The following is a 25,637-nucleotide window of genomic DNA, read 5'->3' as shown; positions in this document are numbered from 1 at the left end:
TCAGGGTACCTGAGTGTGAAGGGAGGGCTGTGACCTAGAATCATAAGAAAAAAGGGATAGAACCTGGGCAGACAGAGTGTGACAAGGATAATTGATGGTATAGATTTCAAGAGTTCTGTGTGGTCTAAGATCTTGTTTGACTCATCTCCCCATCACCTAGGCCAATGCTGGGACATAGTAGGTCTTCCATAAACTCTTGATGAATGCATGAAGAATGGGACACTGTCAAGTTCCTTTCCTCAGGTTGGAGGCAGATGTGCTGCTATACCTAAGCAGGGATTAGAAGCAAGATGGAGACACTGAGGTACACCTTCTCTGCTCCCTCTGAAGTAGATACCCTCACCATTTCTGGGACTTAAATGTCTTTCTGGTTGTTACCACAAAATGCCACTTCTCCAGATAGATTTCCTGTGTCCCCTTGAGGTTTGTCATGGAGTCCATTTATCAACTGAGGTTGCCTTTAGGATGGATCACTTTGGGATTTTCAGTTTGTGTGGTAGTTTATTTGCAAACAGTCAGCAATTGCCTTAACATGTGGTGTTTAAGAACATCTGGCTTTAAATTTGCAGCATGGGGACCATGGGAGAGGGTTAAAGGGGAGGAGAGACACAGGGAGGGGACCAGAGAAAAATGTATAGTTCAATAAAATCAATTTAAAAAAAAAGAAACTTAGTACTTGAAAATATAGTAACCAGAATGAAATGCTCACCACCTCCCCCCCCCCAAAAAAAACCCAAACAAAACGAAAGAAAAAAATAACAAAATAAAACATCTGGCTGTCAGACCTGTGAACTCCTGCAAAAGTCCACTAGTGACCCTGTAAGACCAGCACCTGGGCCACAGGTGCCTCAGCAGGGGCAGCGGTTGTGTTTGCAGAAATAATGTTCTCTACTGACTCTGAATGTATTCTTTATTTGATTATTTTAATTTTTATGGAAGCAAACGCTCGTGTATCCCAGGCTAGCCTCAAGTCAGTTTGTAGCTGAGGCTGGCCTTGAATTCCTGATAAGTCTGTGTCTATCACACCTGGGGATTACAGACCTGCACTATCATGCCCAGCTTCCTTTAGTTGACTTTCAAGCCTCGTTTATTTCAGAAACCAGGCACATTTCCTGTAAGTGCCAAAAAAACTGTACGTCTATCTCACAGCCTCATTTGCTCCTCAGAACTGGAGGTGCCTCGTCTGAGTTCAGAAGCATCTGGTTATCTCCATTTGCAGCTGAGGTGGCCAAGAGATAAGAGTTGCTTAAGGTCGGAGTTAGCAAACTACAAAACCAGTGTTTCCACACAGATCTCGGTCTCGGAGCCGACCATCCACTTCCTGCAAGAAAACTGTATTCTCGGCATTTTTGTTTCTCTGGTAACTTCATAGGTAAGTGGCTTATAATCTTATTACAAAATTTTCTGTGGTGTGATGCTTTATTCAACAAAATCCACTTGTTATGATGATTTTCTGAGGGGGAAAATAAGGCAAGCATTTGCTTATTTCGCAAGTTAAAGTGAAATGACTTTGCTAACGACCTACCCGGAGAAATTGCAGGTGCTCCTCACAGAGGAACTTTTGAAGTTTTTGTTTGTTTGCTTACTTGCCTTTTTTGATACACGGTCTCACTATGGAGGTCAAGCTAGCCTTGAACTCCCTACAGTCTTCTTACTTAGTGCAGGGATTCCAGGCTTACACCACCATGCCCTGCTATGTTTACGTAGATGTTTTTAAATCCCCCATTAGTATTTGTGTACTGATGAAATTTGAGGTTTAACATTTTTAGTCGTTAGTCTGAATGGTACCCAATTTAAGTCTGTAAGATTTTTATTATGGTACAACTCACTTTTATTGTAATTAGGTCCATGTATCATTATATATATATATATATATATATATATATATATATATATATATATATATATATATATATGTGTGTGTGTGTGTGTGTGTGTGTGTGTATGTATATATATATGCATGTCATTAGTAAATTAGAGTGCATTGTATATGAACTGCTAATTGATTCACAGCTGTTATTAATACATTGCTAAAAGAAATTTCTTCAGGACAAAAATAACTGTAGAACCAGGAGTGCTGCACTTGGGAGGGAGAGGCAGGTGCTTTTCTGTGAGTTCAAGGCCAACCCGGTCACACAGTGAGGGACTACCTCAAAAAGCAAAACAACAACAAAAAAACCTACTGGTAAAATTTTATAGCTTATTACTTATTTTATTATAAATTCTAATATAAACTATTGTATATATTCATTTTGATTGTGAGTCACGTGCTCCAAAAATCAGTATCAGATTTTCCGCTCTGTATTAGTGGCAACATTATCCCTTTGAAAGAAAGTTTTGTGGTACTCAAGAATTACAACTTTTTAACTATTTAGGACTGCATGCATAATTTGAAAAGGCATATAAACATGAGCTTTATAACCTTTAGAAACACATGACTGACACTGAGGCATGAGGCAAGAAGTGTGATAATGAAACATTGGTGCAAGGAACCAAATCTGAGCCGGGAGATGTCTCAACCAGAAAAATGTTTGCTGCACAAGGGCGAGGTCCTGCTTTGGAGCCCCAACACTCACCTACAGCTGAGCATGGAGACCCATATTTCTAGTCCAACACTTAGTGGGGGCAGATTCTGGAGAGAGGCAGGTGATGCTGAGGGTTGTTAGCCAGCCAGTCTTGCTTCTGCTTCAGTAGGAGACCCGGTCTCAAGGGACTATGGCGGTGATGGAGCAGGACACATACTCTTCCAATCTCTACATGTGTACATCGCCACATGCACCTGCACACATGCACAAACACTGCACACACACCAAGCAGAAGTAAATAAGCATGAATAAGTGGAGCATGCAGAGGAAGCCACCCAATATCAACCCCCAGCCTCTACACACAAACACGCTAGCATGTACACACTCACACATGCATGCACGTGCACATATACCCCCCCCCAACACATAAAGAGTAACTAAAATCTGTCAGCTCCTTCTTGAATCTCATTGGCTTACATAGTGCCACAGCTATCTACAGAACAGCGTGCTGGGCACAGCCCTACCGCTATTGTTGTTGCCAGCATGTCCTGACCGGGGTGGTGTCAGTCAGCAGTAGGAAATGTACTTCTGACATCTGAAATTCAAACGCTGCCCATCTGGGATGCCAGCAGCAGTTTCCATAGAAATAAGATACCAGAAAAAGCAAGCATCAAAACTGCCTCAGAAAATTTTCTTGTCCCTGGGAATGATTTTATGATTGAAGCTGGCTCATATCCAGAGATATACATTGTCTGTTGTTTGGGGTTCAATTATTTCACATATAATTAACATGGGATCAACTTGCATTTGCTATGTTCTTGTTGCGCAAACGTATGTCAGGATACAAATACTCTCCGCTGAATCTACGTGCAAAGTGTGTCTCTGTGTGTTCCTCCTCTCCTTCCACTGAGCGTCTATTCTGGTGGGCAGCAATGGCGGTGGGTGCATAAACATCAAAAGTGAATAGTTATCTGTAAGTAGTAATTTGCAAATTCTTTCTTTTTCTATTTTACTTTTGTTTTGTTTGAGACAGAGTCCCACTAGCTAGCTCAGGCTAGCCCCAAACTTCTCATTCTCCTGCCGTAGCCTACAGAGTGATAAGGTTATAGGCATCCACCACCTTCCCCAGAACACCTTTCTTTGGCGGGGTGGTATGATCCCTGTAATGAATACATCTTGAACTAAAAGGGAGACAAAAGAGGAGAGGCAGAAAGAGGTAGATGAGAGGAAGCTATAGAAGGCACTCTCACACTCCCACCCCACCCCAGGGTTGTCAGGCCTCTCAGAGGCTAATGGTGAGGTTCCCGGTCCTGGAGTAAAGCTGAGTTACGGACTGGGGCAGGCATGGGCAGAGGAATGGGCCGCAGACTCTGAGAGCAGCAGGGCTGTGCTGTGAAAGAATTCACCTGACAATAAAGCACCACCCTACATTCCTTTTCAGTCCCGAAACTATCTCCCTTCTGTGGCCACAAAATTCATTTATCTTCCCACGCTGACCTTTTCTGGTAATGTCTTCTGTCTTATAGATTGCTAAAGTGGCTTAGCAAAAAAAAAAAAAATTAAAAAAATAATCTCCTCTGATAAATGATGAAGGGTTAGACCATCTCCACTTTCCCAGATTCCTATTTGTATAACGTCGCTTTCATCCAGGTCACACAACAATATGAGACTTCTCAAAGTCACTTTGTGTTTAGCTTCCTCCGAAATCCAAAGTCAAGCACATTAAATACAAAATGCGTGTGCACTGTAAAGTAAGAGGGGAAATGAGCTTACACATCTTTGGGAGCTTGGGGAGGATCTGCCGCTAGAGCAGCTCCAAGTCCCAGGTCCTCCAGTCCTTCACCCAAGGTCTAATCTACCTTCTTACCACCCATTTTTCTCTATCGTTTTCTATTGTGTCAGCTCCTATGAGGAGCTCACTGACTCGCCTGGAGAGAGCGGGCCAGCATCGATGCTCCACCTCCCAGCCAAGCCTCCCATACCTTCCTCTACTGCTATCTGCTCCCTGTTCGCCATTTTCAGCCTCCACTAACTTCCCCACAGATCCCGCACACCTGGACGTCCTTGTCACATGTGCTGCTCTGCGAGGGTCTCAGTCAGATCCCGCTTTGCCTATAGGAGGGGACATCTGTATGTGTTCATTCTTCTGACAGCAGGACAGGAGAGGGGGAGGGGAATGCACCTGTCCAGAAGGCAGATTGCACCTTTGGGAGCCACCAAGAAGCCCCGAGAGAAGTTCAGATCAGCAAAAGGCTGGCTCCTTAGCATGTCCTGGCTAGTCAGCATTTATTGAGTGCTTACTGTATGCTCGCTGTTTTGAAAGACTCCAGGTCTCCATACTGATTGACATAAACTTCTCTTAGCAATTTCCAAAAATGCCACAGTGTAACACAAATTCTAGTTGGTCTTAATAATAAAATCTCAGGCCTGGCAGTGATACCTTTAATCCAAGCACTCGGGAGGCAGAGACAGGTGGATTGAGGTTGGATATGAGTTCAAGGCCAGCCGGGTCTACAGAGCATGTTCCAGGACAGGCACCAAAGCTACACAGAGAAACCCGGTCTAGAAAAATCAATCAAATAAACAAGTAAAAATAATAAAACCTCAGAGTCAGATATTAGGGGGTGAAAGCTGAGAGATCAGAGAAGCAGAGTGGCCAGTCTCTAGAGAATTCTCACCTCTGCCAACGCTCAGACCCAAAGGGCGACCCTATCCTCAGACTGTGTCCTCAGACTTACTGCTTAGACTGTACAGCTCCTCAGACTGCCTTTAGCCCCTGTCTCCTCCCCTCTTATGTTCTCTCTGCCCAGCCATATCACTCCTGTCTCCACCTCCCTAGTGCTGGGATTAAAGTCATGTGATTCCAAGTGCTGGGACCACCTTTGTGTGAGTTCTGTTTCTCTTTTAGACAGATTCAATCTTGTGTAGCCCAGGATGGCCTTGAACTCACAGAGATCCGTCTGCCTCTGTACGTGCCACCACCGCCTGGCCTCTATGGCTAATTAGTGGCTTAGCCCGACACTCTGACCTTCAGGTAACTTTTATTTGTTAAGGCATAAACACAATGCCCCCACAGCCACAGTGTACCTGGCACTGTCCTGACACTCAGGTTAAGAGCATTTTTATCTTTGTTTTTACAGCTTGTAGTGTCTTGGAAGTTGGGAATTACCAATAACAAGTTTGAGCAAAACAAAAATAAAACTATTTTTGACTTGCTGCATTTACTCAAGTTGTTACCTTTGAGGTTAGGTATCTCACATAATTTTCTTAAATTTAGACATATACATATATATATATGTCTAAATATATATATACAGACATAAGAAAAATATATATAGTGTGTCTCTGTGTGTCTGTGTGTGTGTCTGTGTGTGTGTGTCCTGCCTGGTGCCCGTGAAGGTCAGAAGAAGGCACTGGTTCTTGGAACTGGAGTTCCAGGCAGTGGTAAACTACCACACGTAGGTGCTGGGAGCTGAACTCGAGTCCTCCATGCTCTCGGCTGCCGATTAGCTCTTCAGCCTCAGCTGTATGGTCTAGAGGAGGCTCTTGACTGACTTTGGGGAGACACTGAATAGCAGGCTGGCACTGGCTACTATTAGAAACGCTACAAATCAGAGCCTTGCAAACACTGATTCTGTTCCCTTCCCTGTCCCACCTCAGAGTCCCAGAACCAAATGTCAAACAGAGCTACATAAAGCATGTGTTTCCTAATCCAGTTTATTTTTATTATTTATTTACTTGTTTTTGAAATAAGGTCACACTACAAAGCCCTGGCTGTTCTGGAACTCAGACGTAGACCAGGTACATTTGTTTTAAGCCTCCAAGCCCAAAAGATCAGTAGTGAATTAATTTGTGTCTCATCCTAGTTGAACAGAATCATCTTTATTTGACATCAAGCTCATTGAGAAGAAATAATGACTTCGGGGTATTTAAATTTATCCTCCAGAGAGCTGGAACAAGAAATTCTAACACATTTGGAAAATTTATCTTCATGGGCCTTTATAGTAACCCCCAGCAGACACTTAGCAAAGAAATATGGGTATGGCCTGCTCGGGGGAATAGGTGTAGGGTAGGTGTACAGTAGCCTTTGACCTGACGGCCTGGACTGAGAAACACCCTGCAGGCTTGGTGTGCTTTGGAGAGAGAACAGACTATCAGAGCCATAAAGAAGGGCTCTGAGGGCCCAGCTTTGATGAGCAGCTTCCAGGCATGCTCAGTAAGCAGGCTGCCGGGCTGCCGAAGGACAAGGGACTCCGTGCCAATCTTCTCAGCGGATATCAGGGCTCTCTAGTTAGAGTTGTTATCCAGTTGTCAAGGACAGCCCAGCAAGGATCTACCCCAGAAGCCACCTCCTGAGTGAGCAGCCACCATAAGCCCCAGTCCTTGACAATGAACCTGAGATTTTCAGCCCACCATGCAGCATACATAGACTGTGCTGTCGGAATGTAGTGCCCAGTACATTCTATGAAATTAGGAACACGAGGAAACAGTAGATTTTCAAACTTGGTCTCTTTTTCTCAATCTCGGTATTAGGGATTGAACCTAGGACGCTGGGCATAATTGGTAAGCACGCAGCCACTGAGCTAGATTCCCAGGCCTCTTTCCCATTTTCTGTTTGGATACAGGGTCTGATTAAGTCACCAGTAGGCCTTGATCTTTTCATATTCCTGTCTCAGCTCTTCAATTTGGATTTCCAGTTTGTAGCACCAGGTTGTTGTTGCTTATAAAATGTATTTACTCTGTGTGTGTGTGTGAGGGAGGGGGGCAGTGCACACTCACAACACAGTGCTTGTGTGGAGGTCTGAGGGTAATGTGAGGGAGTCAGTTCTTTCCTTATACTATGTGGGACCTGGGAATTGAACTTAGGTTCCCAGGCTAAGCAGCGACCACTTTTACCTATTCAGCTACCTCATATCCCTATCACATTGTTTTTGTTGCTGTTTAACAAATCCTTATTTAGAAAAACTTCCTCTAGCTCAAGTGGTAAGGAAGTAAGGACTAAGCTTCCAAAATAACAAAATGCGACCCCCAGCACACACATCAATAGTAGGGCCATGAATTGTAAAGGGTTTCATTGTCTTTTAGTGGTGGAAAGTTCCTTGTCCCAGGGGTGATGCCAGGACTAGAAGATGCCCCACTGCTCTCAGACCCTAACTGCTTCCCACACAGTCCCAAAGTCTGCGATACTTTGAGGGTCTCCTTCCCAGCCCAGATGACGTCACAGCGGGATGGGCCAATGGCAGTGCCAATTGGGGATGGCAGTGCAGACTCAAAGGCAAAAATGAAGCCATGTGCTCTAGTAAGAGGAAAACTTAGATTTGAGTGTGGACCCTGTACCGCTCATAAAGTGGTGTGGCTATTGGGATTTCTGAACCTCGATTTCTTCATTTGGAAAAGTAGAGGAAACAATGCCTACTGTACAGGGCTACTATGAAAATATATTTAACCATCATAACTTTCACACAGACACTATGGTAGCCTAGACATTCTACCAAACATAACTCCCCTCCCAAATACTAGGATTACAGGGACTGGCAAGATCACTCAACAGGTAAAGGCACTTACTGCCAAGCCTGATTAATGACTTAAGTTTGATCTTTGGTACCCACATAGTGGAAGGAGAAAACCACCTCCCTCAAGTTGTTCTCAGACCTCTACCAACATGCAATGGTATACATGCGCATGCACACATGCACGCACGCACGCACACACACACACACATACACACACACACACACTAATTAATTAATTAAAAGAATAACAACAAGCCATCTAGGTGACCAAGTGAGTACTCCAGGTTACTGTTGGGGCCTTTCTTTATGGGGTGTAGAAGGAGGAGTCTAGTTACAAAGGAGTGTGCCACAGATAATTTTGATTGACAACTTCAGTTACATAAAGCCTTTGCTCATTGTGCTGTCTCTTTCCATAATGCACCTGACTTTAATTATATGCATGTCCAATTATGCATAAATACAAGAAGGTAAATAATGTTTCCCTGAAAGTTCACTCAGAGGGCCCAATTTGCCCACGTGAACCTTGAATCGGTCCAGACCAGATCAGTCTCTGTCATTCATATACTGGAATACTCTTAAATGAAAACAAACTTATTCCTTGTTCTGAGTCGGGTGTACTTGCAGTTTAATGCAGGCGGGGGGGGGGGGTGGTGGAGGTCCTAAGGTGCATCGTTAGAAGAGCAATGTGCATATAGTCCAAGCCAAGCGGTGTTCCAAGTTATTAAGCTATTCCCCCATGCTTTCCTGCTTCAGGACTCGTGTGTGTGTGTCCTCGTGGGGGGTTACTATATTTTAATGTATTTTTTTCATCTTTTATTTTATATAAATGGAAACCTACTCACATTCTGCTTCACTTTTTCAACTGAGCAATGTTTCCAAGAGGCTTCCTCGCAGAGCCCTTTCATTATGGCCCCAAAGCATTTCATTCAGAGATAATATCACTGAACTATCTCTTATTACCTGAAGTTTCTAAGCTCTCGCTCATAAATGCTTCTGTGTACACAACCTTGAACTTGGCAGCGCTTCTGCGGCGCAGTTCTGGGCCTCCGTAAGACAAACCGTAGGTGTCCTCCCCAATCCTAATCTCCTTCATCCTCTCTAAGCCACAGCACATCCTTTGGGCTCTAGCTACAAAGCAGCTCTCCGCATCCTGCTTCTGGCCTGGTCTGCCATGTGCACCCCATGCCTAGCTACTGTCGTCTCTCATGTGACATACGCATGACCACACTTGTCTGAGTCACTGTTTTATTGCTGTGAAGAGACACCATGACCAAGTCAACTTACAAAAGAAAATCATTTAGTTTGGGACTTGCTTACAGTTTCAGAGAGGGAGTTCATGACCATCATGATGGGAAGCATGGTGGCAGGCAGGCACGGTGCTGGGGTGGCAGCTGAGAATTCACACCTTGATCTACAGGCCTCAGACAGAGAGACTGGACCTAGGGTAGGTTATTGTCTTTAAGAGTTCATTCTGAGGGCGGTTTGCCTCATCACACATGACCGATTTGACTTTTTAGGGAAAAGCCACCACCCCCCCGTGACACACCTCCTCCAACAAGTCCACATTTCTTTCCTGCCGCCAGTTCCCAAATAACCACTCTGAGGCTTAATATTAATTACAAACTGTTTGGCCAATGACTCAGACTCCTTACTGGCTAGCTCTCTATATAAATTATCCCACTTCTAATAATCTGCATATCGCCATGTGCCCTGTGGCTTACTGGTAATGCTCCGGCATTTCACACCTCCAGCAGCTGCTGGCATCTCTCTTAACCCCGCCCTTCTTTATCTGACTTTCTGCTTGGATTTCCTGTCTGGCTATATTCTGCCCTGCCATAGGCCAGAGCAGCTTCATGATTAACCAATGACAATAAAACATTCATAGCATACAGAGAGGCGTCCCACATCAGTCCACACCTAACCCTTCCTGAACAATCCATCAGCTAGGAACCAGACATTTAGATACATGAGCTATGGGGGTTATTCTCCTTCAAAGTACCACAGTATTTAAGTCTAGTCAGACACTCCTGAGTTTCTTCCACGTGAATTATGTCTACTGAGGAAGAGATCTCTTGGGGCCTTGGTGCTCCTTTTTCTGGAATTCTGTCAAGACTATTGTGAATAAATAAATGCCTGAAGCCTGCTAAGACCTCCATTTGGAGGGTTTTCCACAGGGAAGTTGTTGAATCTAATCAGATATGTGACTCGGTGTCTTGGAATAGACATAATCTTAACAGGTTTTTTTTTTTTTTTTGTATTTGATTTCCTTCCACGGACTCCCCCCCCACTTCCTGTTTAATCTGGCTGGCCTAGAACTTCCTATGTAGACCAGGCTGGTCTCAAACTCATAGTGGACCAGTGGACTCTGCCTCCCCAGCATTGATATTATGCAGGTGTGTCCCTCCATGCTCCCTCCCACAGACTTTCTCTTTTACAGCTGAAGAACCTGAAACTCAAAACATACCCATGGTATCACAAGCCAGGTGGTAGAACTCAAACCCTGCTTTGCGCCTGCATTCAAGCATATAAGCTGGCATCAGTCACTGTGCGTGAAACCACCACGGTGCCTGCGCCCTCTGCTGGCAATGCTGTGCGGTTTCTGGTGTTAGAAGCCAACACCAGAAATTCTGTGGTTGTAAAAATAGCTCAAATTGACGGAGTTGGTGACACAGGGAAATTCTGGGGGTGTCAGAGTCTTCCAGTTTCCAGTGACGTGAGAAGAGGAGGCTTTAAAAATCAGCAAAGATAACCAAGCTGTGTGGGAAAATAAGCGGTGCAAAGTTCCTTCTGCATCAAGCAGATGTTTTGATGGAACAGAAGTTTTATTTTTCATAATTTAGTCAGAGAGGAGTGCAGGAGTAACTTTTGTACCTACCCACCACACAGTAATGATCCTTCCTGGGCGGCTCATTGAAGACAAGACAGAAAAAGCATAGAAAAACATACAAAGGACAAACAAACGTCTATGAAAATGCAGCACTGAGAACATTTATTGCCTCACCATGAGTCTTTTATACTTCCAAGCCTAGACAACCGTCTGCCATGACAAAAGCAAGTCCCTCCCCCTCTTTAGCCGCTCCACTTCCCTCTTTCAGGAAGAAGTTCTAGGGCATAAGACCCTGTGGATGATTCAGTAAAACATCATGGTTAGAAATCTCAGCTTTAAAGTCAGGCAAACCTGGCTTTGGATCCTAGTTACAGTGCTACATAGGAGCCACCCTGTGTCTCTGTCTCCTTATATGTGACATGGCTTTAAATATTCTTGAAGGATCGGTGTGAGGTGTGAAGAAATACGTCGAAGCCCTTTAATACAGTGTCTGAGGCACAGCCACGCCCTCCCCAGTGTCCCTTCTGTCCTCATTCAGCCGAGCCTCTTCATCTTGTAGACGAGGGAATGAGGTTCTGAGAGAAGTGACTTCTAGGGTGAGATGGCCAGTTAAGGCGTCGTTGCCCCAGCCTCTCCTTGCCTGGCCACATGCGGCACGGTGGGTTTTTCTTCATTCCTCAACTCTGAGCAGAAAGAGGTTGGGACATTTTCCCAATGAGTTGTCCGGGTCATTTTGAGCTGATGCTATCACCAGAGCCAGGGACAGCGTATTCTGGAGTGTAGCTCCCTGACCTCAGGAGCCGATTCTTATCCCACACTGGCGTGTACCTTGTGCTGGGAGCTAACTTCCACACAGCACTGTGAAGCTGGTCACTGTCATTATTTTATCTTCTGCGATCTGAAGATGCTGAAAAAGAAGCTAATTAGGGAGTGTCATCACCGACAGTTTTCCCACGTTCTGAAAAGTGTCAAACCTTTGCACCCAGCCAGGTTCCTCCCCACATCCCTGGAGAGCCCTCTTTTCAAGGCCCCTGCCTTAGACAGGATTACTATTGCTGTGAAGAGACACCAGGACCATGGCAGCTCTTATAGAGCAAACGTCTCATTGCAGTGGCTCACTTACAGTTTCGAGTGGTTTACTCCATTACCATGAGGATGGGGAGCAAGGCGGTGCGCAGGCAGATATGGTGCTGGAGCTGAGAGTGCTACATCTCACTGGCAAACAGGAAGTCAACTGACTGTCACACTAAGGGAATCTTGAGCAAATGAGACCTCAAAGTCCACCCCCTACAGTGACACACTTCTTCCAACAAGGCCACCCCTCCTAATGGTGTCACTCCCTCTGGGAGCCATTTCCTTTCAGACCAACACAGCCCCTTTGCAAGCGCTGAGAGAACAGATTGCTACGATGCTATGGCCTCTGTCCTCACGCCGCTCTTCCTCTGCCTTTTCCCAGAGATCACACACATAGCCACCCGTACGTCCAGGGCTTTTCTTCCCAGACAGGGTTCACACCGTCCATAACATAGGTCCACAGTGACTTTCTTTTCAGCCTGGGAGGAGCCACAGCACGGAGAACGGCATGCAGTGCCTGGTGTTTCCCATCGGCTCTGACCAACATCCCCACAAGCTTCTTCTCAATCTTTGTCAGACTTTCTCAAACTCACAAACCCTATAACAGGCAGCCTGAGTATTCTACCTTGGGATCAGATAATCCATAGTTACCCGGGTCTCATTTAGACATGGGCCAACCTTACCCTCTACATTTGGTAACCAGATGGGGAGAGGCCTGGAGATGGAAAAGGAAGGAGGGTTCAGTTATGCCGGCTTCACTAGCTCAGTGGTAGCACACAGAAGGAGCCCTGGACTAGCAGTAGCCAAGAGCCCTAGCTCTGCCTAATGAACTGTGCTCTCTGGGACTATGTTCTCATTCGCTGTGCAAGTGAGTCGGCCGTGAGGACCTGGAAGAAATCTCCCAGCACAAGGTTTTTGTAGTGCCAAGATTCTGCCCACAGGATGGATTAAGCTGTTTTCAGAGCACCTAACTCCAAAAACCCAGAAGACGACACAGGTGTCTGGTCAGGCAACTGTGGGGATTCATGTCAGAGCTTAGTTCCGGGAGGAGAGACCCGGACTCCTAGCCCTCCTGCAGCAGGCTGCTCTTTGGGGAACAGACAGGTCCCTCTCCCTGTGAGAGGTCAGAGGACAGGCTCCCAGAAAATGAGTAAACGCCGGAGAGGTACGGTTGCTTCAGGGTCGTGGGCCAGTTGCTTGTGAATCTGTTCTTGTTCCTCCTCTTTTCCGATGTCTCTTCAACATTTTGGAAAGCTGAAAGGCAAGGCCCTGGTACTTTGCCAGAACATTGGGTGGTAAGAGCAGAGCTAACCTAACCCAGGCACCCTGCTTCCTGACCAGTGCTCCCTGGGGAAGCCAGCACCTGTGACAGTAGTGATGGCCGTCCCGTCCAGCTCAGAGGCCATCAGCTGGAAGTACAGTTACAGAGGCTTTTCCTTTCCGCCACCCTCACCTCTCTTAAGTCAGGAAAGCTGGCCCTTCACTCTAGAGAGGGGCACCCACAGGAACGGCTGACAGTAAGAAAATCTAAGTTTTCAACCTCAAGGATCACAAGAAAATAAATGTTGCTCAAGCCACTGAGTTGTGACACGTTGCTATGGCAGCCCTGGTGTACCGACACAGGCTTTGTCCAGACCCTGCCCCTCCATGGCTGCCTCTGCACTCCCTTCTATACAGACCACAGCCCCAGACACATCAAGTGCTTGGAACCATAAAAAAATCTCACCTCACAAATCCAAAGCCAAACTTTTCCATTTCAGGGCTTTGGGGGAGTGCTGGTTTTGCTCTGAGAAAGACAAATTGCCTAGGAAGCCTCTAAAGAAATGAAGAGAAAATAAGAAATATAGGGGCAAAAGCCTGGCTAATATTCTGAGATACAGTCAGACCCACATAGGGCATTTCAGTTCCTGCCCTTTAGGGGTCTTCAACTTGAACACTCACACTCGTGGTAGCAGTTCAGCAGGGTGGGACCCTCGTTCTGCGACATTTGCATCCTTAGACAATTAACACAGAATTACTTAAAGCCTGTATGGGGTGTCCAAAGACCCTGGGAGAAACTGAGACAGGAATTCCCCTCATTTTCAGAGGGTACACACACACACACACACACACACACACACACACACACACAAACACGTACGCCTTACCCTTAACTCCCCAAGCAAAAAGAGGCAGAGAAGGGACGTCCTATTACACACACTGTTTACTCTGGGCATGGCTATTGACTCCAGACCTTATCATTGGGTCCTCAGACTGGGCAGGGCAGGTCTGGGCACCAGGAAGAGCTGGTGCCCCTGCCCTGTGCTCCAGAAGAAAAGAAGAGGGAAGAGAGAAGCAGAGCGAGAGAGAAACTGCTGCCTGGATCACAATGAAATCCCTCCTTGTACTCCTGCTGGTGCTCCTGGACCTGGGACTGACCCATGGAGCTATGCACAGGTAAGGCACTGCCCCCAGCACTGAGTTCAACTCAGGCATCCCGCAACCCAGTTCAGGGCTCTCCTGGGGGAGGAAAGAAAATGAGGACATAGAAGAAATTGGGATCTTACGGGAATTGCCTAGTGTTCCCCAGGCAGTGCCAGGCCTCTCCTTCCAGAGGAGGTGCCTGCCTCAGCTCAAGGGGCTCCCCTCTGTTGCTTGAAAGTATGCCCCAGAGCTGTGGTTTGTAACCCCAAGCCTTCAAATTCTTTCTCAAGGGGGACTGAACGCTACTATCCACAGAGTCCTCCATCCCTTGACGTCAGCCCTTTCTGGGGTCAGATATAACTGCAGACTGTGTCCTAGCTCCCATTCCCTAGAAGATCTCAAAGGGCTAGCGCCCAGGAGGGAGGGCCACTTCTACCCAGGTTCTGAGTCCACCAAACAGAGAAGGCCTGCTTCTGGCCACACCCTGGCCTTGAAGGTCCCCTCCTGGGCCTTGCTGCAGTCGGATTCTGAACTGATACATGGAAATCGAGGGGTGGAAACAGAACTGCCCCCTCACACCGCACTTTTTCCCCAGGGTGCCCCTCAGAAAGCATCAGTCCGTCCGGAAGAAGCTGCGGGCCCAAGGCGTGCTCTCAGACTTCTGGAAGTCCCAGAACTTGGACATGGTCCAGTTCAGCGAGTCCTGTAGAATGGACCAGAGTACCAATGAGCCCCTCATCAACTACCTGGATGTAAGATGTCTTGGGCTGAAGCCTGGGTACACTGGGAGTAGGGAGGAAGGCTGGGTCTCTAGCAGGGACCAGCGCTACATAGGTGACATCAAGTTCTCAGGCATGGGTCACTTTGCTTGGATGACTCAGATGGGTAATCCCGTAGTCTCTGTGAGCTCTGTAAAGCAGGCCTCAGTATGGCCCAGTGTGCATGGCTTTAAGAGGAAAGAGATAAGGATGGCATGTGCTCCAAGGGGAAAGCCCCTACTGTGTGCTCAGCTGGGCGCTTAGCTAGTTACATCTTGAGACAAAGAGAGTACTTGATTCCCTGCATCCCCAGTTCCCTGGTCCCTAAAATGGAGGCATTTCTGTCTCCCCTGCCTTGTTCACAATGATATCAGGAGACTTAAGACAATAAGAAAAGGGAACCAAGTTTTCTAAACTATCCTCAGTGCCCTCCCTCATGGCCCCTGCTCTGTTCCTTTCATCCTGTGTCCCCAAGCTTCTTCAAGCTTGGACAGACTGTAGTCCGTGTACTCTGGGATACAGTCACAAACAACCCTTTTCCTCCCTTCCTCTCATACTCTCTTTCTCTCTCTTCCCTGTAGATGGAATACTTCGGCACTATCTCCATTGGCTCTCCGCCACAGAACTTCACCGTCTTCTTTGACACTGGCTCTTCCAACCTCTGGGTCCCTTCTGTTTACTGCACCAGCCCAGCATGCAGTAAGTGGGCTGTAATGGTGGGAACCACTTCTTGGAGGCTAAGGTGGTATGTCGTGGGGTGGAAAGATTCAGTTCCCTCCACTGGTCCTTCCTGCCATGCCAACTTCCTCCTCTCCCCTTTCTTCATTTGGCATGGCTGGCCCAGGGACAGAGATGAAAGGGAGCTACTAGTCAAGATAACTTCCATACTAGTTAGAATTAATGGAGAGAAAATTAGCCACGAGAAGAGAAATCATTGACTTGGTGACTCACTTCCTTTGGAACACCCAAAGGAACACGGGAGAAGGTTCCTTTGGTCTGTACCTGAATGGGGTAGGTTGGTTGAGTTCTAAGGAAGACTGTACACCTACTTCAAGGAGGCCCTGATGGCCTGGCTCCCATGCAGGTGTGACTGGTGGCCCACAGTGACTTGGGTGTGTCCATTTGGCCAGAGGTAACGTAGGAGTAAGGGAGACTTTGGGAACAGAAGCCCTACACAGAGAAGGCTCGTACAGTGTGGGACACATCCTAAGGGTGGAAGTTCTTCGGAACCCAAGACTAGACATCTGCAAAGTTGGGCAAAGAGTTGGGAATAATTCCCTAGAGGGGTAATTGGTCACCCCCAGGCTTCTTCTGAAGGCCAGGTTCGGCCGCACAATTAATGGTTGAGACTGCTGCTGGCGCCAGGTAAACGGGGCTTATCTTGTGTCTATGAGGTCACCGTGAGCAACCAGATTTGCCCAGGGACAAATATTTGGTCCCTGGTTGGGACACACCTGGTTGGGCTAGAGAGGACACGGTAGCTCACTAGTAAAAGGCCATGGCAGGCCTTCCCGAGAGCTCCCATCTTCCACTTATTGTGGGGAGCTGCTCTGCCTCTTTGGGGCAGGGATCGAAGCAGTGAGCGGAATTCTTGTTTTCCAGAGACGCACCCGGTCTTCCACCCGTCCCAGTCCAGCACATACGAGGAGGTAGGGAATCGTTTCTCCATCCACTATGGGACTGGGAGCCTGACAGGAATCATCGGAGCTGACCAAGTCTCTGTGAGTGCCAATCCTCCATCGTTACTCTCGTGCCCAGGAACTAGACACAGGGTAGCGGCATATGACTCAGAGGTCTCAGGGGCACAATTTCAGATCTGCCTCAGGAGGAGATAGACAAGGTTGGCTTCTAGGGTGAGGGAGCAATCGTTCCCACCCGAGGTGGGACAGCGGTCAGTCTTTCCAGCTCTGAGTCATAGAGCAGCATGGGACTGCCTTCAGGAAACACTGGTCAGGGCACAGTGCCTGGTGTCGGGCTGGGCCACCGGTCCATGAGCACTCCCCACTTCCGCCACCACCAGACGAAAAGTCCTACAGGTCCCTGATCTGTGGGAATCAGAGAACCATGGGAGTCCTGTCCCTGCCTGGATACTTTATGCAAATGTGTGGGCTTAGGTCTTAGAAGAAATAGAGGCTGGCCAACCCCAATGGCCGTCACCCCAGTTCTAGCATGATCCCAAGGTCAGTGGAGCTTATCAACATCCCTTCAACAATTCGAACATGGGACATACAATTAAATGGGAAAACGTGAAAAATAACCTAACAGAAGACTCTTTTTCTACTGCCCCCCCCCACAATTAAACCTGGTGAAAATCTCTCTGAACTCTTATGAATTGTGTGGGGTTTCGATACTCTACTGAGTATCTAAATAAGATAAAGCAGAGTGAAGGTATTACTAGCCTTAATTATTTTCTTTAGGATACTAAGTCTCCTTAAAATATGTTTAAGAGGGCTACAGAAACGGTTCAGTGGTTGAGAACACTGGTTGTTCTTCTAGAAGACCAGGGTTCAATTCCCAGCGCCCATGTGACAGTTCACAACTGTCTGTAACTCCAGTTCTGGGGGACCCAACACCCCTACACAGGAACACATGCAGGCAAACCATCAACATACATAAAGTTAAATTAAAATCACTATTTTTTTAAATGTTTAAATAAAGCCAGATGTGGTGGCACACATGATTCCAGGGCTTGGGAGGCGGAGGCAGATGGATCTCTGAGTTTGAGGCCAACCTGGTCTCCATAGAGAGTTTCAGGCCAGCCAGGGCTAGTGAAACCCTGTCTCAAAATTTAAAAAAAAACCAAAAAACAAAAAACTGTCAGTAACATTTTATCAGAAAATGCTTTTTATGTAAAGTATCATATAGGTAAAGCAGAACTCTCTATTAGTTATATGCAGATATAAATGTTTATTATATGTGTATGTTGCAGTATAAATAAGCACTTAGAAGGCTGCATTCCAAACTGATCACTGTAATAACTCTGGGAAGCAGGGGAGGGACTGAGGTTCCAGGTTCTAGCATACACACAGCACAGAATAGGGAGCAGCCAAGCCCCAGCAGCCCCAGCTCCAGAGGCCCTCCTTCAGCATTTCCGGCTCTGTCAGCTCCTGCTTCAGTGCAGGCCTTCACTGGAGCTGGACATTTCTTAGGGCCAACAACCAGCTCCCACATAGAGACACGGAGATTTACTATTAATTATGAATGCTTGGCCATAGCTTATGCTTGTCCCACTAGTTCTTATAACTTACTTTAACCTGTTTCTATTCATCTATGTTTTGCCTCAAGGCTTTTACCTTTCTTTCAGTATGTCCTACTTTTTTGCCTTCTCCATGTCTGGCTGGCGTCTCCCTGTCATCTCCTTTTCCTTCTTCCTCAAGCCTAAATCCCTCCTCCTGCTCACTCTCCCTGGCTGGAAGTTCCACCTATACTTGCTCCCTCTCTATTGGCCATTAAGTTTTCTATTAGACCAGTCAGGCGCCTTAGGCAGGCAAGGTAAAACAGCAACACATCTTTCCATAATTAAACAAAGGCACCACATCTTTACATAATTAAATAAATATTCTGCAGCATTTCATTGAGCATAAAGGCTCGGGCAGCAAAAGGATAGAGTGGGCCCACAGGTTCCAGTTGGCGTCTCTCCCACATGACACAGCTTCCCTCTGCGGCCACATCTGGAGCCCTCGGGCTGCAAGCCTAGGCTAGAAACCACATCCTAAGTGCACTCTCTGACTGGCTTCTGCAACTGTGTAAAGCCAAAGATCAAAAACCACATGCATATGTAAGATCAATGCAGTGAATGTGGTCCTTAAAGGGACAGCTACAGCCTGAAATGCATAGATGAGAAAAACCAGTGATCTAAGCTGTTGCTTTGAGTCACAAACCCTAAGAAGAACAAGTCACTAGGAAACAGGAGCAAACCACGCCCAAAGAAAAGGGAAGGAAAGAAAATAGAGAAGGACAGGACATCGTGAAATAGGAAATCCACTCTGGAAACAAGATCAACAGTGGCACAAATTAACTGCAAAGGGAAGCCAGACTGGCAGCCCTCGGCATGACTAATCCAGAAAAATGAAAGAAACCTAGCAACATTAGAAATGAAAGGGAATACTACTAAAGATCTTGTCACCCTCAAAACAAGATATCAAAATTGTCTTATATTGATAAACTTTTACATTATTTTAAATTATTTAAATTATCAAAACTGATTCAATAAATAGAAAATATTAAATGTTTACTCTGCTATTAAAAAAATGAAAAACAAAAAAACCTCCCCACAAAGAAAACTCTGGGCCCATTTTCCAGAGAATTGATAGACTTACTTTATAATTCATCTAATGAAACCAGAACAACTTTAATAACAAAGCTTGAAAACATTATATAATCCCTAGAACATACCAGACATCGTGGCACAGGCCTTTAATTCCTGAGATCAGGAGGCAGAGGCAGGCAGATCTCTGAGTGTCAATTCAGTCTGGTCTACATAGAGAGCTGTAGGACAGTCAAGGCTACATATCGAGACCCCCTCTCAATCTATCAGTCAGTCAATCAAAAAGCTAGAACTAAAAGCTAGGTATACAGATCAGTGGGCACAGTGCTTGCCTGGCATACACAAAGCCCAGAATTTGATCTCCAGGACCGCATAAACTGGACAAGATGACACACGCATGTAATCCCAGCACTCAGGAGCCAGAGGCAAAATGATCAGAAGGTTAAGATTTGCTCTGTTATGTACTAAGTTCTATACTAGCTAGCCTTGGATATATGAGATCCTGTCTCAAAGCAAACAAACAAAAACAAAATGAATTAGAGTTATACCCTTTCTCCATGGATGTCCAAGTTCTTGTGTTCTGTAGCTGGACAGGTCTGAGACAGCTCTCACTGTGAACCAAGTCTAACTGGAACTCGTCATCCTCTGGCTGAGTGCTGAGTTGTTACCTGTTGAGTGTTGAGATTTCAGGCAAAAACCACTGTGCCCAAATAGATGCCAAAGTCCTAAACAAAAGAAATGAACAAATTAAATTTTGTGAGGGTCATAAATCCCAACCTACAGTCATTTCCTCCTAGGAATTTGCCATCAGAGAGAATAAAAACAAAAATCAATACAAACATCTGGATGCGCAAAATTCAAGATGTAGACATAACTTAAGAATAAACTCTTAGAAAATCATGAATATAAAAGTAACTTCCTTAGTCTATTAAAGAATGCCCACAAGCCAGTCATGGGGATGCGTGTGGGAGGATGGAGGGGAAGAAAGCAAGCTCGAGGGTAACCTGTGCTCCTCAGAAGCCCACAGCAGAGCTTACAGTCAGTGCTGAGCTTCTGAGGGGGCTGGAGATTCTCCCTGAGATCTGGAACGAGACAGCAGTAGTCAGGGCACTCCCTGTGTTCAGCACCGAGCTGAAGACCATCGCCAACTCAGCAAGACAAGAAAAAAGAGACTAAGGGCTTAAGGTTTGGAAGGACAAAAGATCACTGTCACATCAGCATATAAAAAGATCCTTAGCTTGTTTCTAACTTTATTTATTTGTTTTTATTTCTTTTATTTTTGATGTTATAATATAATTACATAACTTCTCTCTTCGTTTTTCTTTCTCCAAACCCTCCCGTATACCCTCCCAGCTCTCTTTCAAATTCATGACCTCCTTTTTCGTTAAACGTTGTCACATACGTCTGTATGTATGAACATATTCCTAGATACATAATAACACTCTGCTCTAGCTGTATAATGTTACTTGTTTTGAGGGATGACCATTTGGTATTGAATAACCAAATGGGTTTGCTCTTTCCTGGGAAAGACTAATTCTCCCATTCTCAACATTCCTTTGCTGCCTGTAGTTCTTTGCCTAGGGTTGAGGTCCCACTCGTGATAGCATGTCTTTAGGGGTCATCCTTGTTCAACCCATGTTTACACAATTGTATTGGTGAGGCCTTATGGGTGTAGCTTCTGACCTTCTTAAGAGACACAGTCTCACCGCAAACTCCCCTGCCTCTGGTTCTTACAGTCTGGCCCCTCTTCACAATGACCCTTGAACCTTACGTGTGGGAGTTGTATTGTTGTATTGGAATTGGGTCCCACACCTCTGAATTTTGATTGGTTGTGACATTTCTGTCTGCTTCAAAGAGAAGTTTCCTTGATGAGAGTTGAAGATTACAATTATCAATGGGGTGTAAGGACAAAAACCTAGAATGTAGTTAGGGTTTTGTCGCTTTAGTAAGGAGGCAGTTGTAAGTTCTCCTCTAAGACCCGTTCCTTCCTTAGCACTGAGGAATTGGCTAGGATTTCAATATCAGAACTCTCTCCATAGGCCAAAATGACCTCTAACTCACAGAGACCCACCTGCCTTCTGAAAACTGGGATTAAAGGTGTGTGCCATCACAAATAGCAACATGACAAAGTTCTACATATAGGAAATCTAACTATATTTTCAGTATATTGAGATGAACAAGGAAATCTACCAACATTTCTAGAAGAGGTAAACGTACAAAAGTCATTTGGGTTTCTATGTTGCAAATGAAAAATGGGTCTTAAAAACTAACTGTATTTATGATTCCATCAAAAGCAGCTTACCTTTAACAAATATGAGAAAACTCTATCTTAAAAAATACATCATTACTCTATGAAATTAAAACATTTATGAAATTGAAAGAAGATTCATGCCTGTAGAAAGACTCACTTTGATAAAGAAGTCAAAATCTCCAAGTTGATTTATAGATCCAGGATCAGCTCGATCAAAACAGTAAGATTTGTGTTAGAAACTGCTAAGTTGGTGCTAACATGTAGATGAAAGTAATGGAACATACCAAAATAATCCTGATTAATAAAAACACTTCCAAGGTATTATAAAACCACAACTCAGACTGCCATTTTGGTATAGGCTAAGAAAAAAGAGACAAATGTACCAGGATGTAGGAAAAATCCAGAAACTCCTGCCAATCACCTCACTCATATTTAGCATTTTACTGTGGCATGTAGAGGATAACAGTGTTCTTAAAAAATGATATGGCACTTAGATATACAGAAAACATAATCTTTTAGCTTTGTCATACGCTGTCAGGCTTCAGGTAGATTATAGATCTAAATGCAAGATGTAGAAGAACAAAGAGCATAGAAGAAACCTTGGGAAAATGTATCCATGATTGTGAAAAAGAAAAACTCTAAAGCATGCTATTAAAAAGCCTAATAATGGAACAAAAATTAATAAAATTAACTACATTTAAATTCATATTTTGTTCATCAAAAACAACAAAAGGCATCACTAATGGGGAAAACCTTGTGGTTGCCAGCAGAGGGCTTGGCTCCAAAATATGCCAACAGCAACATTCCTAAGAGATGATACACAAATCGTCAATTAATTGTCGTAAAATGCAGTTAAAACCTCAATGTAACCCTCTGCATATCTACTATAAAACCAACATGGAAGTGGCAAGGTGTAGCAAGTTTTAATGAGGGTATGGTCCAATTGGGACTCTCAGACTACCAGTAATGGAAATATTGGTACTACAATTTTGGAAGACACCAGGACCTTTGCTCAGAGAGAATACTTATAAACCCTGAAATCTAAAGATTTGCTACAACGGAAATATGTACATTTTCCACCACCACCAAAGGAAGTACACACAAAGCACCATTAGTGATAATTAAACACAGAAAGCAACCCAGATGTCCACCCATGGCATATGGCATGGTAACATATTCATACCTGGAATGCTAATGAGAATAAAAACATTGTAAGAGCATGTAGCAAGCACAGTGCTAAGAAACAGAATCCAGGTAGCAGCATCATAGTAGATAATTTCATTTATGTAAGATTAAAGGCATAAACAAAACCAGTGTTACTTTGAAGAAGAGTCACTCTGGAGAAGTGATTGGCAGGGTACAGGAACGGCATGGCTGGGTCTTCACAATGTCCTGCTTTGTTTCAGGAGGGTTGCATGGGCATGTGTAGTATGTGGACTGTTATTAAAATAGAAACTCATCTTTTCTGCAATTTTTATATTTTGATTTTTAAAATCACATGAAGAAATTATATTAGTGGGATTATAGTCAAAACTTTTGTGCCTATTTGCCAAGGAAAGCTGAGATAGGAAGAATTAGCTTGAATCGAAATGGGGACCCAGGAATCTGAGACCCTCATCCGTGAAGGTTGTGCCGTTCTCCCTTCAGGTGGAAGGATTGACTGTGGAGGGCCAACAGTTTGGAGAAAGTGTCACGGAACCTGGGCAGACCTTTGTGAATGCCGAGTTTGATGGGATTCTGGGCCTTGGATACCCGTCATTGGCTGCTGGAGGGGTGACCCCAGTGTTTGACAACATGATGGCCCAGAACCTCGTGGATCTGCCTATATTTTCTGTCTACTTGAGCAGGTGAGGCCAGCCATCCCCTCCCCACCTATATCAAGTCAGTGATGACCACGGGCAGTTAGCCTGTACACGAGACTTCACAGGCTTCTAAGACCCATGACTCTCTTGAATCTCTTGCTTGACCTATGATATATGATCTTGAGCAAAACACTTAGGCTCTCTGGATTTTGAGGAAATGTGGTTTGCCTCATAAAGGAGTTATGACAAGTACGAAGTGAACTGCCACCATGAGCTGAATCTGTGGATCCTTGAGATTGGCTAATGATTTATATGGTCAGTAAATACCAAGGTCCCGTTACATGTTACATGTGATGGTAGACACCAAAGCATAAGAAAACAAGGACCATCTCTGTGGTTGGGAGACGGGGAGAATTAACCAGTAAGATGATACTAAAAAGAAGTTGTACTGTAAAGGGTAGGAAAGGAAAGGGTGGTATAACCATACAGAAGACTATGGCTTGGCTTTGGAAAGAGAGCAAAGGATGCAGTATGGCGCTAGTATGCCTTTCCCTTTCTTACCGAGTTCGTACGAGACCCTGAGTTCAGTCTCCTACCTCACAAAAATTTTCTGGCGTGTGCTAGAACATGGATTAAGCTTCAAGACTCAGGCTAAACAAAATAAGCCAGTCACCAAAAGGATTCCACTTACAAGAGGTGCCTAGAACTGAATTCATAGACAGAAAGTACAGTGGTGGTTTCCATGGGTGGGGAGGAAAAGAGAGGGGCTCTCCTTTAATGAGACTCAGATCTATATGGTGAAAATATTTGGGAACTTGACTTCACGGTAATGAAAATCTGAACTTCACACTCAAAACTGGCTAAGATGGTTAATTTAGAACTACATTGCCACAAGTTCTAAAACTCCATACATTACAGTTGGAAAGAGGGAGACGCTCACTGTCCCCGGACCCTTTCCTGGGACGCTCACCTCACTTTCCTCCCTAAGAGAGAGACTTACCTTTTCCACTCTGACCTGGCCTGAGCTTACCATGATCCAATGTAAGTCCCCTTCCTCTGTCCCCTTCCACAAGAAAAGTCCTGCATTTGCTCTCTTGGGCTGTGTTGTGTCTCCAGAGTGACTGCAGTTGGGGCCGGAGAGGACTTTGACCAAGGCACACTGTCAGGGCTCCTGTCTCCCTTTGTGTTGTTTTGTGCCCCAGGGCCTCCGGTTCCTCAAGCAAAAACAAGGTTGATGTGAGAATTCCACCAGATCGGGTGGTGGGAGTTGTAGAACCCAGGATTCATGCATACCAAGCAAGTGTTCTGTCCCTTAGTTACATCCCCAGCTCCCATTAAATGTAAAATCCCTGCAGATATATGCTCCTTCCCCACACCACCCTGTCCTTCAGTGTCCTAGGCTTTGTGCCTTCTTCTCTCTCCTTTCCCTTCTAGAAATGCCCCTCTTCCCCGAAGCCTGCTAAATCCCAGTATATAACTTGAGAAATAACTACCAAAGAAAATGAGCCAATAGTCAAACTCTAATAAGACATACTGCTTTCAAATTACCCTCGTCACCTTAACAAAGAGGAGAGAGCATTATGGGAACTCCTGATTGTGGGAACACCACAGCATTCCTAGCAGGGAAGATAGTCCCAGAAAGGGCATTTCGGGGGTACCCTCAAGTTGCATCCTCAGTGTCTGCACACCCAGGATGGTCCTGACCTTGAATCTGCAATTCTGATGCTCCCTACCTCCTAAATTTTTTATCCAAGAAGCAGGGAGTGTTCACAGAGCGTTGGACAGAGTCGTTCTTCTCTTTGGTCCCCAAAGGCTCAGGCTGCCTAGGAGTTTCTGCTACCTGGGTACAGATGTGAGTGCCCAGACACGCAATGGAGGGCCCTCGCTGACCATCTGGCTCAGTGTTTCCAGTGGCCCTTCTTTGACAATTTGTCTATCTCTCTGTGCAGTGACCCTCAAGGTGGCTCAGGCAGTGAGCTGACTTTCGGAGGCTATGACCCCTCTCATTTCTCTGGGAGCCTCAATTGGATTCCTGTCACCAAGCAAGGTTACTGGCAGATTGCCCTGGATGGGTGAGTATCATCCGTGTAGTAACCATGGTTGAACAGAAAAACCCACGACAGCCACGACTCAAACTGGATTAACTGAGTGGCACTACCAGGTGCTAGAGTAGATGCTGGGAACCTGCCAGCTAGACTGGAGGTGTGGAAACACACA

At 45.4% G+C, this 25,637-nt stretch overlaps 1 protein-coding gene across 1 annotated transcript in view; it reads left to right on the top strand.

Annotated features, from left to right (window-relative positions):
- The first annotated feature begins 1,179 nt into the window (after positions 1 to 1,179).
- Positions 1,180 to 25,637, top strand: part of Ctse (cathepsin E) — a 28,278-nt gene continuing 3,820 nt past the window's right edge. The window contains exons 1-7 of the mRNA XM_048430690.3: positions 1,180 to 1,372; positions 14,192 to 14,375; positions 14,938 to 15,094; positions 15,682 to 15,799; positions 16,703 to 16,821; positions 23,266 to 23,465; positions 25,370 to 25,492. Coding sequence (XP_048286647.3) covers positions 14,308 to 14,375; positions 14,938 to 15,094; positions 15,682 to 15,799; positions 16,703 to 16,821; positions 23,266 to 23,465; positions 25,370 to 25,492 — 785 coding nt within the window. The 5' untranslated portion in view covers positions 1,180 to 1,372; positions 14,192 to 14,307. The remainder of the gene's footprint in view (positions 1,373 to 14,191; positions 14,376 to 14,937; positions 15,095 to 15,681; positions 15,800 to 16,702; positions 16,822 to 23,265; positions 23,466 to 25,369; positions 25,493 to 25,637) is intronic.

This window comes from Myodes glareolus, chromosome 5 (assembly GCF_982192425.1).
Source record: "Myodes glareolus chromosome 5, mMyoGla1.1, whole genome shotgun sequence".
Classification (NCBI taxonomy): Eukaryota; Metazoa; Chordata; class Mammalia; order Rodentia; family Cricetidae; genus Myodes; species Myodes glareolus.
Note: the sequence above shows the minus strand (reverse complement) of the source record. Positions and strands in the feature narration are given on the sequence as shown.